Source organism: Heterocephalus glaber, unplaced genomic scaffold, assembly GCF_053883595.1.
Source record: "Heterocephalus glaber isolate CG9 unplaced genomic scaffold, H.glaber_assembly_v1.0 deba00001600, whole genome shotgun sequence".
Taxonomy (NCBI): Eukaryota; Metazoa; Chordata; class Mammalia; order Rodentia; family Bathyergidae; genus Heterocephalus; species Heterocephalus glaber.
The window spans coordinates 42,018,579-42,037,147 of record NW_028258372.1 but is presented as its reverse complement, the minus strand read 5'-3'; the positions used below and the strand labels follow the sequence as shown (position 1 = coordinate 42,037,147).

General features: G+C 45.8%; 1 protein-coding gene across 8 annotated transcripts in view; it reads right to left on the bottom strand.

The window, feature by feature from the left end:
* The window catches only part of Srgap2 (SLIT-ROBO Rho GTPase activating protein 2), a 231,582-nt gene that overhangs the window by 57,714 nt on the left and 155,299 nt on the right, over nt 1–18,569 (bottom strand). For all 8 annotated transcript variants that reach the window (XM_021242341.2, XM_021242342.2, XM_004862070.4 and 5 more), the window contains 3 exons: nt 12,270–12,332; nt 5,555–5,770; nt 4,816–4,944 (listed from right to left, as the gene is read on the bottom strand). In XM_021242341.2, the coding sequence (XP_021098000.1) occupies nt 4,816–4,944; nt 5,555–5,770; nt 12,270–12,332 (408 nt within the window). The remainder of the gene's footprint in view (nt 1–4,815; nt 4,945–5,554; nt 5,771–12,269; nt 12,333–18,569) is intronic.

The following is an 18,569-nucleotide window of genomic DNA, read 5'->3' as shown; positions in this document are numbered from 1 at the left end:
CCTATTTACATGACCATTCTGTAGCCCCTCTGTGCCAGTGAATGGGGATCTCACAGTGTTACCCAACTGCCCCGTCTCTGGCTAACCCAGGAGATTTGGAATAGGTTTTCTAGACCCTTGGCCATGTACACACCTGCAAGACAACAGCCAGAAACTGAGACTTTAGCAGAGAAGCAATATCTGGCAAAGTCAGATAAATGAGATTTGAACATTTCGTCCTATTCCACAGAGACTCCCAAGAGTAGAGACAGCACATTAGTTATTTTGCTCACACTGGGGACAAAGTGTGCTTTCTTTCTGTAGCTTCTGATGAGTTCTGTGGCCACCCTGGGCTCCCCTGGCCATCTCTGGGTTATACAAATGTTTGATGAAAACCTCAGGGGAAATCAAATTTTTATATGAATTTAATGACAGCTACCCAGATGTGTGATAACTTGTGTTGATAGCTCATTAACCCTTTCCTGCCTGATATTCTCACTTAGAGACTCCACAGAAGATCTACAAAGACAAATGGGTGTTTCACAGCACCCAGTTCAAGTTGACAGGAAAGAGATAAACAGGCGGCCTTAGTTCACCTCCTTAATACTCTACACCGAGGTCCCTCATCCCCAGCTTGGGCACACACTTATCTTCATCGTCACAGACACTATATGCGTACGCGACACTCACGACACTCCAGCCATGCATGAAGACAAGGGCCTGTTCCTCATTCATCTATCTGCTCTCAGACTGAGAGAGCCAAGGAATACAGGAGAGGAAAACTACAGCCCAACGAGCCTGCAGCTTGCAGACAATACCAAGTGAGTTCAGAATGTCTTTCTGGCCTGGAGTCAAGGTTTTCCTGGTGTATGTCAGATGATCACATGGCTTCCTAGTCTGATTTTAAATCTTATATACTGCTATAGGAAGAAGTTAGCGGCTAGGCCTTGTGTCCATGTAATGGTATGTACAGAAATAACTTCCTTTCACTTAGCCTCAGTACCTTAAACGTGCATGGAGCTTCAGACCCCTAGGAAGGAGGCAAAATGCCACACACAACACAGATGACAATGGACTGCGATAAGCAGGAGGATGTGGCCAGATCAAGGTGCCAACATCCCAGGCTCCACGCTTGCTCCTGCTCTAACTGTTGGTCCATTACCAAAGCACGTTTAGAGTCCTTTTTATTGCACAGAACAGCAAGAAAAAGGAGAAACTAATGATACATGCAAATAGCTTGGAGGAAGCACAGAAATGTACTGAGCAACAGAAATGAAACACAAAACATGTATATATTGTATTATCCCATTTTCTTTACGAAGTTCTACAATAGGCAACACTGATTTACGGTGAAGTCACAGTAGTGGCTGCCGGAGGGTGGGGGACTGACTGGGAAGAGACAAGAAGAACTCTCCAGGGCAAAGAGAATGAATCTTTCATCAAGGTATTTATTCTGTAGCTTGATATTTGATAAAGATGCAGGTTATGAGGGCACAGAAATTTATCAAAATTCTTCAAGCTGTAACACGCAAGTTTAGTTTTTATATGTAAATTATACAGCAAAAGAATACTAAGTAGCAAAGTCAGATAAATTTAGAATTTAGAATACTAAATGGCCCCAAATGGAAAGAAAATCTTGGCTTATGTGATCTTCTTCTTTCTAGCCTTTTCCCCCCAAAAAACATACTATGTGCTCAGTTATACATTAATCACTGGGGGCTTCGAAGGCGAAGTAAGTCCTAGTTCTTGCCCTCCTGGAGCTGAAAGAGGAGACTAAGAGGCCTTCTTCTATTCTTAGCTCTGTGGCTCTCAACTCAGAAATACTCTCTCTCTCTCTCTCTCTCTCTCTCTCCTCTGTTTCACACACCCCACCACCACACATGGGTATGCAAACATGCATGTATATACCTAACATAAAAGTTTCACAAAATAAAATTTAACTATACTAATTTGATATACCCTGATATTTTCTTTCCTATTCTAGTGTAGTCATTCATTTTATTTATTTATTTTTGGGGGGCGGGGGTACCAGGGATCAAACTTGGGTCCTTGCGCTTGCGCAGCAGGCAATGAAACCACTGAGCTAAATCCCCAGCCCTTGTAGTCATTTATTAAAAAAACAAAAACAAAAACAGGTCAAACCCATAAATGAAATTCCATGCTTCCCTGAATGGATTATGAGCCACTGTTTGAAAAACCTAGAGTCTATAAATAATTCTCAGACAAAACTATTACAATGGGTACCCCGATGCTAAGCATTTATAGCCTCCCCAAATCAATATTTACTGAACATTTAGAGCTGAGTAGTGTTAGCTTTTTATAAAAAGAGTAATTAATCTGTCCTCACCCTATAAAAAACAAAACAAAACAACAAGCAAAATAAACATGGTACAACCAAAACACAACAGCAAGGAAAGAAGAGCAAGTTTGCTGCCGTGAGGCCTGGAAAGCCGCCACCCCGGACTTGCTTACAGGCCCCAGCCCCGTGCCCGGCTGGGAGCCAGGGAGGCTGCTGTCCTCTTTTTTAACAGCACTTCAACCACATCCTGTGAAGTTAGCTTAGCAGGGCTTCTTCTTCTTCAATACACTGGGAATAAACAGCTTCTGAAGGGTTGGAAGGGAGGGGAATGGGAAAAAAAATAATCAAGATATATTATGTACAGGTACAAATTTCCTACAACGAATATGATCAATATGCACGACAGGTATGTACCGATAAAAAATAGCTTCTTTTGCTGGTTTTAAAACACGTGTTCACACCTGATGAAGGGTCTAAGGATTCCATAAGTTGTGACCAATTCAGCAGCAGTCCCTTCCTTCCCTGGTGAAACAGCGGAAAAGTTGCCCAGGGAAGAGCAAGAGGCAAACGGGTGGAAGAGGTGTGGCACCTGTATGGTCTGATTCTTTAAAAAATAAATGCTAGATAAATAGCAGAGATTGAGCCTAAGAAAGAAACGATTCTCTTCGGCAGGCAGAGAATAGGCCTCTTTCTCAACAGTGAGGAACTGTGCTGAGCAGGAGAAAGGATCTTGTCTGGGGCTTTGACCTCCACTGAGGGACAATGTTCAGATTGGCATCAGCAACAACGAGAACGAAGATGCGCCTGAACCCAGACCTGGGCTCACTTAACCAGTGAAACAGTGACACTCGGGAGCACTGAGAGGCCAGAACCTACTGAATCAAACTCCACGTCTGAAGGGAGACAGAAATCTGTATTTCAGTAAAGTTTCCCAAGCAACTCTGATGTGGGTTCTAGTCCTGCTCTTTAGTTTGCTGAGGGCAGAGGAGCAAGAAACAAAGCAGAGCTTCACAGCACAGGAATGACAAGCCCAGATGCCCAGCTGGTTACACAACAGTGAATTTTAGACCACAAGGTTGTGAAGTGTGGTTTGCTTGTAGAGAAACCAAGGCCGGCCAGCAAGCACAGTCTGCCCAGAGATATGCAAAGCCCAGCTGCTGCCGCTGCCACTGCCAAGGACCTGAGACCAGTGTCAGGCTCAGGCAGGGTGCTAGAGTACACCTGGGGCCCTAGAGAGTGGGACGCCAATGCTCTCTGAGCTGGCTCCCCAGTCCTCACTTTGATGGCTGAAGGGTTACACTGGTTTTTTCGGAAGCAAACCTTCACTGGCACGTCTTAGGTATACGTGATAACACTCATCACAGGGATTCTGCACCTGTACACGACAGCTTGCTTCTTTTTTCCCCACCTCCCTCTCCGACCCCTCTTCCCCTCCTTATTTACAAAAGCTTTGTTTCCATTTTTCCTTCTATTCTTTTTTCTTGTCCCCTCTTTCCTTACCCCTCCCCCCTCCCTAGTTCCCCTTCTGATTTGAACATTTTCTTCCCATTTCCCAATATCTATTAAGCATTTTGGTCCTTATCTCCACTTTTGGTTTCTCACACCAGAGAAACAATGCGGAATTTAAACATGTGTGTCTGATTTATCTTGCTTCAACTTATGTTCTCAAGGTACATCCATTTAGTGTAAGTTACACTATGTAGCTTCACTTGGAACTGGCTTAGCACTTAGGCAGATTGAGATCTTCAGGGGAGAAGGACTGTAAGACTCATGTAAGGTCTGAAGAGAAGCAGCAGGCCAAGGAGGCAGGCACTGACCCATAAGGCTACAGACAAAAGGCTGTCCTTGCCCTAGGCAAAACATACCTCCCACTAACCCGCTTCTCTCAGTCATCTTTGTGCCACATCTTGGCAAGGACGGGTGAGATGTTAGCGGCATCTGGATACCTTCTCAACCAGACCCTAACTTGCAGTGCACTGCAATCTAGATACCCTTGTGCAGTTAAATTTCTTAACCCTCTGGACCACTAACTTCTTCATCTACAAACTGGAGACAACACTGCTTATCACACAAGAGACTCCTGAGAAACACTCACTGCTATATACATATAAAGTATGGCATCCTAACCCTGGTTCCTGTCATCATTTCGCTGTCCAAGTTGTGGATGAATGGGAGTGTTTCCTGGCAGGCAGAAGAGCAGAGTGACTGTGAGCATGGGTTAGTAATCAGACCTAGGTGCACATTTTGCCTCTGTCACTTATTAGTTCTGGGTAAGCCATCTGAACTCTGGGTGTGAGCCAATAAAAGCAGAGACGATGCCGTTCTCCCAGGACTGTGGAGAGGAGTAAAGGAGATAAAGTGTTGAGTGTACCACCTGGTACTCAGCACATGGCCAGCCCTAGGGATCAGGCTACCCTCTCTGTAGACTGTTCTCTAATCGCCCTGGGATGCCTGGACAACAGACGAGGGGAACGTGTGAGCATGATTCTGAATCCAGGCGAGAGGTGTCCACAGGCCCCCTGGCTCTCAGCACTTACATCAATAAGGTCGGACAGGTCGTGGATGTAGTACTTGAAGACAGATGCATTGGTCGCCTCCAAAGCCAGCAAGTACTCATTCCGGGCTTTAATGGCCTTCAGCTTATTCTCTGTGTACTTCGCTTGGCGCTGAAAGGGAATCAGAAGTTCACTTCTCCCTTTTTTTCTTTTTAAGGGGAGATTGTTCTCTGAGAAATGAAAGTACAGTTCATTCAAGAACCACAACTGTGCTGCTACTCCCCATGCGCATCTGCTTTAAATTGGGTTCTAATTCTGATTCATGAGATTCAAGGGCATAATGTAGATCAATTCAGGAAAGGTTAATGAGCCTCCCTACTTCACACGCATGCCCCACTTTGATTCTATCTTCAAATACCGTTCTCCATCCTTACACTGCCACCCTGGAGGAGGTGCTGCTACCTCTTCCTGCCCCTGAACCCTTGACGCCTAACGCCAAACAGAAGGTCTAGAGTCACACACACACAGCCGAAGCCCTAGGATATTCCACCCGACTAGGAAAGTGGGCTGGGAAAGGTTACTACTGGTTCTTATCTGCTAAAGGGTAAAAGCTTGGTGGCCACGTGCCAAGTTCTTCCACTACTAGGATTCCAGCCAGGGTAGAAGCACCCTAAAGAACCCGAGTTTCCTTGTTTGGCTCTTCATGGAGCCTCCTGGGAAACTATCAGTCCTTCCATCTAGAACATCCCTCCTGCCTCTGCAGTTGCTGGAGCATACACACCTTCTCCTTCATCTTCTCAATCTTCTTCACCGAGCTCCGCCGGACATGTTTCTCCTCGATGCGGACATTGGCTGTAGAATCAGGGGAACGCGGGGTCTGCCGGTCCTCCTGCTTCACGGATTTACCAATCTGCTTCTCCTCTTGCTTCTCCGCCTCCTTCAGCTTGCTCTGCGCACTGATGCTGTCGGCATTGTACATGTGATATGTCTTCATGACCTGCAAGACACCCCGCCCCACCCCAGAGGTCAAGCCAGGAGGGTCAACTCTGTGGTGAGGACCAACACCCAGGCCTCTCCCTCACGAGCAACGTCCTCATCCTCCGAGGGAAAGACCCTCAAGTGTTTGGTTCAGCAAATGGTACATATCAAAGACTGTTCCAAAGTATGGGAGAGCAGTATTGGAACTGAGCCACTGTGTCTCACGGAAGTGACTGTGTGTACTATTTTCTTCTATTTATTTTAACTTGGAATCATTATTTTTACCTCACAGTGCTGAGTAGGCAGGAAAAATGGCGCCTCTCTTAGACCCTGAGGGCACGTCTCTCCGGGTAGGATCCCCCAAAGTAGGCGGTGCAGTAGCCCATACTTTTTGTACCTTTCAGATATAAACTGAGGAGGAAGAAAAGGCTCCAAAAGCTCTCTACCGGCCGCCCGATCTACATCAGACACCTTCTCATGTAACCAGAATCATGGCAGCAGTGACGGCAAGGGCAGCCATCATCTACTGAGCAGCCAATATGTTCCTGGCTTTGCCAAGTGGCACACACATTTGTCTATTTTATCTGTGTGGCAATTCTATCATACAAACAATAACCCCATGGGTACTGTGAACCTGCATGATCCAGGTAAGAAGATGATGGGAAGGAATAAAATCTTTCTCAAGTGCAACTAGAGTTGCCACAAGAAGGAAGTAATATAAAAAGAGAAAGACTCAACTTTCTAATTTTCCATCAAAGCAGCTGTCTAGGAATCTAATTCCACTACTTAGCAAGGAGGCCAGGAAGCCTGGAACTCAAGCTTCTTTCCAGTCCTCTCGAAACTACTCCCAGTCACACAGTGCCTGCCCAACTCTGCTGGAGCTTTCTGTTTCCATGCAAGAGCTTCTAGCTGGGAATTACAAATGCTTGCTAATAAACCAAGCAGTCTGAAGTGGAAGAGCACCGAAATTCCGATGCCATGGGACCTCTTTGAGAGGGAGAAACCGAGTGGAGGAGTTGGGTGGATGGGTACATTGGGTGTGCAGCTGGACAACGGAGGAGAGCAAGGACACAATGTCAATTTGAAGCCCTACACTTAGGCCCTGCTGTATGTTGGGGGCTTTCTGTTCACCACCTCATTTAGTCCTCACAACTCTATGAAAGATATGTTTACTATTTCCGCTTCAAAAGATGAGGAAATAGGGCTCAGTCACACGACCAAATGGGAGAGTCAGGATTCAAACCTACGCCTGACAAACTCCAAAATCCACATTCTGGCCACCAAGTGACAGTGACTTTCCTCTGCCTAAGACTGGAGCTGAAATACTGTAGTTGGAAAGAAAGATTGAGCAAAGTCAAGGGAGTCTTGAAAAGAGGAACTGGCTTCATTCACTTTACTGTGAGACACTAAATACTGAGTTCATGTAGCTCTGCTCCCTCCCCAGGCCACACTAAAACGTTAGAAAAGTTTTCATGGTTACTATTTTTAGTATAAATTGAGGAAACAAAAAAAATGGAAGCAGGCTATGACAAGCAGTAGGCGAGCAATAACTGACCGATGGAATTCTGAGCCAAAAGGAGGGAGAGTTGAGAAGCGACTGGACACATCCCGACACCGGCGAGAAAGCACGGGCAGCAGGAGGAAGTGGGAGCCAAGAGGAATACTGAAAGCCCAAGAACTATCAGGCCCCAGATCTTCCCCTCATCACATGAGAAGCCTAGGAGTTTATCAGGAAGGTTCTCTGCACCAGAGAATATCGGGCTTAGCCGATGGGTACGAACGTGCAAGGAGGATCAACAGCCAAGCTCTGTACTGCATGTTGAGATGGCTCAGACCTCCTCACAATTCAGCCCCTATAAGAAGTGGGAAATCAAAAGAACCATGCCTCAGCAATCTGACCCTCCAAGACAAAAGAGAAAGACACGCTGATGCTGGAGTCTCCCCAAGACACGACCCAGGCAGATCACCCTGGTCCGGTGAAAGCCATGGTTGACCAGTGCTGTTTAGTGCCTCATTTTCAAACAGGAGCAGGCAGCTGAGGATAACCAGACATTTAAGGAAAATATCTAATAGGGAGTAGTACCAAGACCAAGACCCAAACAAGACATTGAGAAGAAACAAGGTATACAGAGAGAAGAAACCTTTGAAAGCAGTCTGTCAGTAAGAGCCCCAGAGAGATGAAGGAGAAATGAAGACAGTGTCATGAAACAAGGGCTGGCTGGGGAGGAGGGGCTCCTGGCAATTAAGATTCAACCCAAGTAATTCTCCAAGGAGCCCGATTCATGCCCTTTCTCTGTGCAGACATGTACGAGCTCTCATCACCTCATTTGTTTACTTGCTGCTATATTCTTGTCTCCCCCTATTAAAAACTAAGTGTCTTACATTAGGGACATCTCTGATTTGTTGCTGAATCCATGACGCCCTGTTCCAGGGTCAGACAGACAAACAGAGCTGAGGAACCATTGGGGGCCGTTGTTTTGAGGGCACAGGTGCTGGGCACCAGTCTGAAGAAGCTCTGCAAGCAAACAGCTGCTGCTGCAAGTCCAGGGACATATGCTCATGGGCAGCACCAGGACATAAACCTCCGGGGTGACAGCAGCCCTGGTGTTCCAACGCCTCTTCTTTCTCTATCAAGCCTAGGGTTTCCCTGACTTTTCCTACCCAGCCAATCCCACGTGGCATCTGTGCCTGCATACACAGCACATGACAGAGGCTTCCTGGGCTTCTCAAGACCCAGCCTCTGACAATCAAGAGCTCCTGGGGAAGAAGTGTGATGCCTGCAAAAGCATCCCTGGAGCTTCAGTTGGAAAATGCAAACTCCATCCACCACGGCTCCCCAGCCCGCCCGCCTGCTCGCTCGCTGTGTAGAAGATGCTTCCTGAGACTGCTCTCTCAGCAGCAGGTGTGGGAAGCAGCCCCTAGCACAAGGTGCCAAGTCAAGAAAATCAAAGGCTCTTCGGGCAGAGACGAGAAAGGTACAAAGAGGCAGCTGGTCACTTATGGAAAGACTCTGGGCCTCTTGTCCAAAGAGGTTTTTCTCTGGAAACACCTGGGCTCTGCCCCTTGGCTTATCAGTGTTCAGAAGCATTTAAACTACCAATCCTCGGGTAATCAGTCCTTCAAAGGAAGTGTTCACGGACATCAAGGGGGAGATGTGAGGTAAGAACAGCATTGAAAATATGGTAATTTTTTGTGTGTGGGTGTGTGTTTTTGTGGGGGGAGGTACTGAAGATTGAACCCAGGGCCTATAGGCAGAGCTCTATCCTAAGGTACATGCTCAATCTTTTTCTTTTTTAATGCTAGCAAAGTTTTACCAAAAGTAGGAAAGGAGTCAGGCTCTGCAGAGCAAGTTTGGGCCAAGTAAATGTAGGAAAAGAAGCACACCCTACAGCATGAAGGCGAGCCATCCTCGCAAGAGAGAACATAGTGGTCTTTTTTTATTTTTTTATTTTGAGAGGCTCACGCAGTTGCCCAGGTTGGCTTTGAACTTGTGATCCTCCTGCCTTAGCTTCCCAAATGGTGGGATTACAGATTTCTACCAGCACACTGGTGGTGAGCTTCATAGAACTTTAATTTCCTTTTTCTCATGCCCACAGATAAATTCTATTGCCTAAAGGGTCACTGAAAGAAGAGGCCCTTCCCTGCTTTCCTGAAGATCAAGTAAGGAAGATGATCCTTACAAGAAACTCTCCCTTATTCTCTTCTTAACTTCCCTGAGCGTGTAGAGCAAGGGGCTTCCCAAAGCCAGCACACAGAAGTTCCAGCTTCCTACGTGATGAGATCACTACCGCATGCAGGGTGACTAATCATCTTGTTAGGACTTTCCTAGTTTCAGCACTGGAAGTCTCATGTCCCAGGCTTTCCGGGACAGCTAGTCACTCTAATTCTGTAGTGTCTTTATTTGGAACCAAGCTCATCTCTCCCTTCAAAAGAACTCTTAATTCTAGTCTGTGAACTTTCTAATGTCCTACAGAATCTCCACCTCACCCCAGAAAGAATGGGTGCTACTATGAAATCAACCAATAACAAGTACTGGAGGGGTTGTGGGGAGAAAGGAACCCTTCTCCACTGTTGGTGGGAGTGTAGACTGGTGCAACCACTGTGGAAATCCATATGGAGATACCTCAAACAACTAGGACTGGAAGTCCATTTGACCCAGGTATTCCTCTACTGGGTATCTTCCTCAAAGAATTAAAAGAATCATACCACAGTGATCTATGCACACCCATGTTTATAGCGGCATAGTTTGTTATAGCTAAAACTTGGAAACAGCCCAACTGCCCATCAACTGGAGACTGGATAAAGATGTGCTTTTTGTATAAAATGGAGTACTACTAATGTCCTACAGAAACTCAAAACTCTGTCGATCCTCAATTATAGCCTGATATTTCAGAAGCATGACTGTCCTAGTCCTCCTAACCTAGGATATAGAGACAGCAGCACATGGACAATATGGGACAACAGGGTCACAGAGGTAAGGGTATCCCCAAGTTTACACAGCTAGTTAGTGCTCAACACGGAGTAGAATCTAGATTGGTAATTCAGGAGACTGGTTAGCAGACACATGCTAAGGGGGGCTGTCCTGTATGCTGCAGAGTTCCAACAGCATCCGTGGGCTCTACTCATTAACGGGTAGCAACGTCTTCCACTTCCTCAACTGTGACTGCTAAGAATGTCTGAAGACACTGCCAAATGTCCCTTGGGGCAAAAAAGGTGACCCTGTATGAGACCGTGCTGCCTTCTCTAAACCTTTCTGGGGTCCTCTACTCTCTTTCTCTTCCCATCGCCTACTAGGGGAACATGTCAAGTTTATTTAAGCCTTGGACAAATCACAGGAGCATGCACCAACTCACTTCTTGGCAGGGAACACCACACTCAGCCAATTCTCAGACTTTACACTCTGCACTGGCTGTGGCCTCATGACCTAGAAAAGACTGCAGCTGGAGGCACCACGTGGCTGTGCTCGGACCACAGCAGCAAATTCCAGGTGTTCTTCCACACTCCAGCACATCCTGAACCCTCTCACTTACCCCTCAGATCAAAGCTCATGAAGAGACCTAGGATCCTGGGCAAAAGCTAACAGATCCTCAGATACCATTCTTTCTCTGTTGCCCACAGCCCCAGAGCAGAACCAGCATCTGGATTTGAGTTGGTTTGGAGTTTGCAGGTTATCCAATCCAATTCTTCCCAGAAACAGCTACACATAACAGAGTCCCAAGATGCTTAGAGGAAAATAAAAAGGACTCCCATAATAACATACGTCATTTATATCTTGGTGAATTCTCTGCCAGAAGAAAGGAGTAATAGCTCATCTTAGTGCCTACAAGATGCTCTAAAAATAAAGAAATAAGCATTGAAAAGATAGTTCAGGAAACTCATCGAGTCTGCAAATGGTTTGTGTCAATTTGCTTCTATTTTTAAAAAGCCTTAACTTGAGAGAAGCGAAAAGTGGGAGGTGAGCCTAAGGGTGCCATCTATCTACTTGGCTTCAATGCAGAAGAGTCACAGTGCAGAAATTCAAAACAAACAGAGCATCATGGAGAAAAGCAAGATGACTGCCTTGCTTAATTGTTAACAGTTGCCATAACAGAATGGCCACACCTAGGGTTCTGGATTAAGAGCATGGAATTCTCTGATCCCAAAGGCCTGAGATGCACATCACCACTGCCTGCTTTTCCTATAAAGGGAAGGAAGGAAGAAAGAAAGAAGGCAAGGCAAGGGAGGGCTAAGCAAGAAAAGAGAAAATCATTTTTACCTCTAAGTAGAACGGGGCAACCCTGGAAAATGACACACAGGGCTGACAAAGCAGAGCTAGGGAAGGGATCTCTAAAAGATGTTAGCTGTACAAGTGAAATATTCCCCTTATGGCAGCAAAAATTTGCTTGGTGTGCACGTGTGTGCGTTTGTTTTCAGCACAATTAACAAGACATGGCTGGGGAAAACACTAGCACATCTCAGTCCACGGACATCATGTGCCTGAAGTGCCAGTCACTTCAGAACGGACTGTGTTCTCTTCTCCAGGCCCACAACCTGCCTCCTCGCTGAGGTTTTCACTCTAGGAAGTGGTGCAAAGCTCTCTCTGCCTGAACTGTTCCCTCATATTAGGACACTTAGAAATCGGTTTCCCTCTCAAATCAGATCAATCCAAGCTCTGATGCAAGACTTGGACCATAAATTCCTTCCAACAGGCACAAATTAATGGTGCAACACTGTTCCTTGTCATGTTTGGGGCCCCTGGTTGCTCACTAATGGTGTCAGATGTTCTGGTGACCTAGGTCTTGGCTGGTCTCTTGGGATAACGTCCCAGATGAGGCCAGAGTGAGCTTGCACACTATTTTGGAAAGTATTTCCCGGCTCATTCAGTTTTGAAAAACGAGATGGGTGGGGTCACCCCACTGGGGAACATGCACTGTCCACAACCTCAGCTCAGTTCTGTTGCTGACGTGACTATGGCTGCAAATTGCCAAACGCTGCTTCCTGCTACTCGTTAAAAGAGCCAAGCAACCCCACTGATTTACCGAGTAGAGCTCATTCAGGACCTTCATCAAATCATCTTGGAGCTGCTGGCCGACTTCTTTACTCTGCAAAGAAAGAAGAATGAAGGTTAACTGGGAACCAGAAGGAGGGAGGCGGGGGCAACAAAGGCAAAAGCAGCACTGGCTCTACAAATAACACAGATTCAATTAAGGCCCATTATTTAGCCCAGCAAATCAGATAACCACTCGGATCAGACCCAATTATGATCAGATTACTTAAAGAGTTTTAATAAAATGAAACGTGTCCTTTCTATAGCCTAGCAAAGGCAATTGCGTGGAGGGAAAATGGGTTATAGGGTTTGATTTTTCAATTGGTCCCCAAAGAGCAGGTCTGAAAGCCACATCCTGCCTAGCAACTGTTGTTAGGTGGAACATGTGTTCTCCGATACTTGTAGGCAAACATTCCAGAGGATTACAAAGGAAAGGAAGATGTGTAAGAAGATGAGCTAGGAAAAAGTATATACACGTGCAAGGTCTTCAAAGTCCTCAGCTAAACAAAACTCCAAGCAGGAAGGGATCACACTCCTTACTTGCTTTACTTCTACCCTATACTCCCAGAGCAGTGGTTGCTAGTGCTGGATGCTTGCAAGATTAGCTGATGTTACTTGATTCTGATAGGCTAAGGGGTCTCTACCTGGTTAATCTCAAGCAGTGTTCATTCTCAGATTCTTTGCTACTGTCGCCCAAGGCGGGTACCTAACCACACAGAGCAGTAGGAACACAGATAATGAGGAAGAAGGAAGCCAGTAATGCCTGCTATAGGGAACGTTGCGCCAAGTCCAAGAGAACAGGGGCTAAAACCGATTGGCACCACTGCACTTTGAGGGAAGAAGCCCTCATCTTATGTTCTGCCAGCTCCTTCTAGTTTTTACTACTGAATATTCAGACACCAGCCACATCCTTCTAAGAGGAGGTGTGATGCTGCCCTGCAGGGCATGGCTCCCAGGCAAGAAGCGGCCTTTACTCAGAAACAATCACTTCAGAGCTTGCTTTTTGCAGGATTTACCTTAAAAATACTTATTTTTATTTCAAAAGTAATATATACTTATTAAAATAAGGAAACTATAGAAATAGCAAGAGAAAAAAATAATCCTTAAATATCTACCACGAAGAAAACATCACTGTTGTATCTTTTTCTAATTTTCTCTCTTTCATTCTTATTTCTACAAAGTTAGGATTCCATTATAAACACTGTTTAGAAACTTAATTTCCTTAAGCGTTCTTTTGCAAATGTTTCCCCATGTGTTAATCCTCTATAACATTTTAGTACAATATATTGATGTAGTTCCTATTCTGGACTTTGCAAAATTTTGTGATTTTAAAAAAAATACTGTATTAAATTACTTTCCACAGGGGCCGGGGATTTAGCTCATTGGCTTCGCCGCCTGCTGCATAAGCGCAAGGACCCGAGTTCGATCCCCAGTACCAAAAAAAAAATTACTTTCCACATAATCTATGCACAAACCTTTCATTACTTTCTATTAGAAACAACACTGCTGGGTAAATGAAACTTCACTTATATCATTAAACTGCCCTTAAGAAAAACTGTGCCAATTAAAAATACTGCCAGGGGCATGTGAGAACGCTAATTTCACTTTTCTGTCTTGACAATTTGATGTGCTACCCTACTATAATTTGTAGTCCTTTGGTTCTAGTAAGCTTGAGCATTTAAAAAACATGCTGATTAGACATCTTTTTATGGTTTGCCACTTCTCTATAAGGAATTCTCTGGTCATTTTTTTCTATTAAGGTGTTCACTGTGGAATATAACACAGGCGTGACTTCCATCATGCGCAGCCATGAGTTCTTACACCTGGTGGTAGGGAGTGGGGTGGAAGGGACCCTAAATTAACAATCTCAGGCGTTTCCTTCTATCCTCAGATCTCCTACACTTGCTATAATCTTTCTGGGTCTGTTTTCTCTTCCATACTATGAAAGGCTTCAGCTCAAGCTATCCCTCAGGTCTTCCAATCTCTGCCACTCTGATTCTACAAGCGCTCTTGCCTGCTCCTAGGGTCTGTATCAGATTCCAATACAACCCCTTGCAGTATAGGGCTGGTGGCTGGCTTCGCACACACCGTCAATGGTAATAAGCATGTTCTTAGGGACCCTGATGCTCTACAAAATGGAGGGCTTCAGGAGCACCTTGCAAGTTCCCTCATCCAGTGACCTCAACTGCTGGACCAGAAGCCAGGAGAGAGAACACCTTTTATCTACAACCCCGTTCACACTCCAGCCTCGGTGAGCAAAGCTGAGCTTCACTGAAGCAGCAGAGGCTCAAGGAGGTAAGGCTGGGAGAAATGACTCACTGCTAGCCTCAGTGTCAGCAAGAGGGTCAGGAAGTGACCATGAGTATCACTTCCCACCACACTGCCCTCCTGCCTCCAGGCCAGCTTTTCCTACCCTCTCTCCTTCCGTTGAAATGGCAGCGGTTAAAGGAGAAAGCTCCTGATCCTCTACCTTGTTGCTGACCCCGACTTCCATGCAGGAGAAGCGAGAGGGAGGAGGCAGGGAAGGCCTAACCAATAAAACAGCAATTAGGCCAGGCAGATGTTTCCTTTCATGTACTGATTAGTTGGGAGGACCACTCCACTAGAGCCCTATTTATTTGAACAGGCTGCTGAAGAGATCTGACCGCCACTCCCGCGGGCAGAGGGCTGGGAACACACATGGAGCTGGCTCAGTTAAAATGCACCACAAGCCCCCGCCATCAGGAGCCATTCGGACCCACTGAGAGACGCAGGAAATGGCCAGGGTCTCTCCTTGGGTAGATGATAAAAGGCTGCCCTTTCTCCGTTTGGGAAACTTTAACTGTGTGCCTTTAGGGGAAAGTGTAGCCCAGGAAGGGCTCCCGTGCTGGCCACTGCGGAGGGACTGATGGAGCTGGGAAGCTGCACCCGGCCCCACCCAAAGACAAGGGCACTTTCATTCCTGGGAACAACAAACCTGGCAGGCTGAGCACAGGACAATGAAGGCTGCAGAGCCTTTCCATTCCCAAAGAAGAAGCTAGGGGTTTCTAGGCAGGGAACAAAAAGAATTTACAGTCCAGTCTTTGTGAACCAATATACAGCCTGCATCTCTTTCCTTTCAAATTTCTTGGAAGAGAATGAGTCATCTAAACATTGCAGGAAACCAAAGAGAAGTTGGGGGAAAAAATTACTTCGAGCAGTTTTTCTCTTAAATGTTTGCATAGTAATCTTTGGCTAGAAAAAAAAAAAGAAAGATGCCTAAATTTAGGGTCAAGATGTGGTACAGCTAACAGTGCTGGTTCTAGAACAAGAAGTGTGATGGTCTTCTATTCTGAAACTTAGCACAGCCGTTTGGCAGGAGTGTTTCACGGGTCCCCACGCTGCTGCTGTACAGCCACGGTGGCGCTGGCTGGAAGGCACTGAGATCAAAACAACCAGTTGTGCGCTAACAAAATGGACAGGGAATCCTCCTCCCTTTCTAACAGATACCAGCACTGGACAACAGAGCCTAAATGCACAGATGCATCTCCCCCAAGAGCGTAAGGTTTCAAGGTCTCTGTCAGGTGACGTGGTCTGGGCCCCCTGGATGCCAGGCTGGTCACACGTCCTCGGCCCTCTTTAAAATCAGTCCAGCTCCTGAGCTTCCATGGGTTTGTCTATAGCTTTTCCAAAGAACATCAGTTATAGAAGGGTTTACAACGAGCCTGCATCAGTGAGATTACCTATTACCCAGTTCTCTAGTTGTTCACATCAGCACGGTGTATTTCTTAAGAAGGGATGTGGTACGGCTGCCTTTTTTTTTTTTTATATTGGCTATATCTATATGTTAAGCTGTATTATTTGACAGGCATAAAATTACCCCCCATTTCTATAGAAGGAACAAAAAAGAGGAAGGCATGTCTCTCCCGAGTGGTGAGAGCTAATTTCAGCCCCGTCCCAAGGCTGAGGCTGTCAGCAGGTAGAAACACAGAGTCATTTAGGTCTGGCCCGATTAGCCTGTGTCAGCGGTTTTCCAAAACAGAATCCAATTTTCAAGGGCACTGGTCTCCTCCACTAGTGCTAACATTCCCCCGCTCTCATAGATACTTCAGAGCCCAACTGTTGAAAAAAAAGTTAAAAAACTGAATTTTGTTTACAGATTTCAGAAGACAGAGACACGAACTTGTCTATTGAGCTCTGGTAGCAGGAGAAACACACAACTAGACACCGGCTGAGCGTTTCGGGGCCCTGGCTCACCACTTTGAAGAGGCCAAGTTTTCTGAGCTGGTGCTCTGCCCAAAATGCTTTCTTCCATGGGGAGAATGGGTAGGGCTACAGGGAGTGGCTGGTAGGTAGCAAGGCAATACTACACCCTGAATCTGGCCTCTCTCCCTCACCAAAACAGGGATCCGGGCAGGTCAGAGCTCTGGAATGACCTTGCGATTTCCCCTCCACACTCCTTGTATACCCACCGAGAGGGCCTTTTCTACTCCCCACTCACTTAGCTGGACAGGACAGCAATGATGGCTCTGGGAAGGCTGAGCTGCAGTTAGCTGTTGTATCCAACTTGCCAGAAGCAGAAATCTGATTTCAAAATATCCAGTGATTGCATAGTAATCGCTTTTCTTTAAATTTGCCTTTCTAAGTTACAAATGGATATTTCAGGTAATAATGATATTGCCACAGTATAAGTGACTCCCAAACCAGTCACATTCCCTTTTTAAAGAATCCCTTGAGTTTGCAAGCACCATAAAAACTAATCACACCAGCAGCTCCTTCACCCAGAAGTTAATGGGTATTAAACTCTCAGGGATAAAAGTCATATTTTATAAGAAATGTCAGAAACCTGAAACAATCTAAGACCCAATACTTGTTTTAAAATTCACGTGCTTCCATTAGATATCTGTTGAATTATCTAAAGAAACTAGTACTGAAAAAAGAAATCCCAAAGCTACTAAAATAGGAAGCTGTCTATAACTAATGGAAGAGATAGGTTATAAGGTTTTAAGCATCTTTCTGTCTCCCATGGTGCACAGCAGCCATAAAACAACGAATCATGGGGGACTGGCGGTGTGGCTCAGAGTAAAGCACCTGCCTGGTTCATGTGAGGCCCTGGGTTCCAACCCCAGCACTGCAAAATCGTCATCAGTTGAATTAATTACATCGAAGTTTACGGTAAACTTAAACACTATGTTTTCACTCAATGACAAGAATGAAATTAATACGGATGGGTGTGGTGGTGTATGCCCAGCTCTAAGAAGACTGAAGCAGGGAGGATCACTATGAGTTCAAGGCCAGCCTGGGCTACATAGTGAGACCCTGTTTCACAAAATTAACAAAACAGGGTCAGGGACATAGCTCAGTGGCACGGAGCCTGCCTCGCAAGCACAGGGTCCTAAGTTCAATCCCCAGTACCACAAAAAAATAAAATTAAATTAAATTAAATAAAAAAGAAATGCTTGGGCTGGAGATTTAGCTCAGTGGCAGTGTGCCTGCCTTGTAAGTGTAAGGTCCTGAGTTCGATCCCCGGTACCGGGGGGGGGGGCACACAAAACACATAAAACAATAAAAGCTTTGTTTTTTTTCATGTAGATGGTTAAACCGAGTGCCAGAAGAGGTCACCCACATGAACTTTCTCTGGTTACAGTTCACTGACAAGTCCAAAGGTTGGATGACTTTCCAAGGTGACACGGCTGTTCAGAACCCCATCTAGGGTGATGTACACTATTAGAAGAGGGTGAAGTGTGCAGGCTCCAGAGTGGGAATGGGATCCTGCTTCTCCCCGCCAAGTACTCTGCCTTAGCTTCCCGGCTGTAAACTGGCATAATAATCCCGAGCTGAGAATATAGCTCAGTGGTAGCATACTGGCCTAGAGCACACAAAGCCCTGGATTAGACACCCAGCGCCGGCCCCCCCAAATCCTCTTGTAAGATAAATCCTAAAATAGGACAAGTGATGTAAAGTGCTTAAAACAGAGTCTAGTACCCAGTATGTGGAACAACTGTTAGCTAACATATAAATATTAGCATTCAGCCCTTCCAACAGCCACTCGAGTGCTCTTTCCCCCAAACTGTGTCCCCGTTTGTGTAGCTACCCATGCTCAGGACAATGCCCTATGGCGCTGGGAAGGCCCGCAGAAGACACACCCTTCCAACGAGGGCTCTGTGGACCCACAGGGAAGAAGGTTCTTTTATTTTTCTGAGGTCTGATGCTGAATAACCTATTTTTCTGCCCAGTTTCCACAAGAACAAAAGTGACTTTGACATTTTTTTGGTAGTACTGAGAATTGAACCCAGGGCCTTCACACTGAGCTGTATTCCCAGCCCTTTTTTAT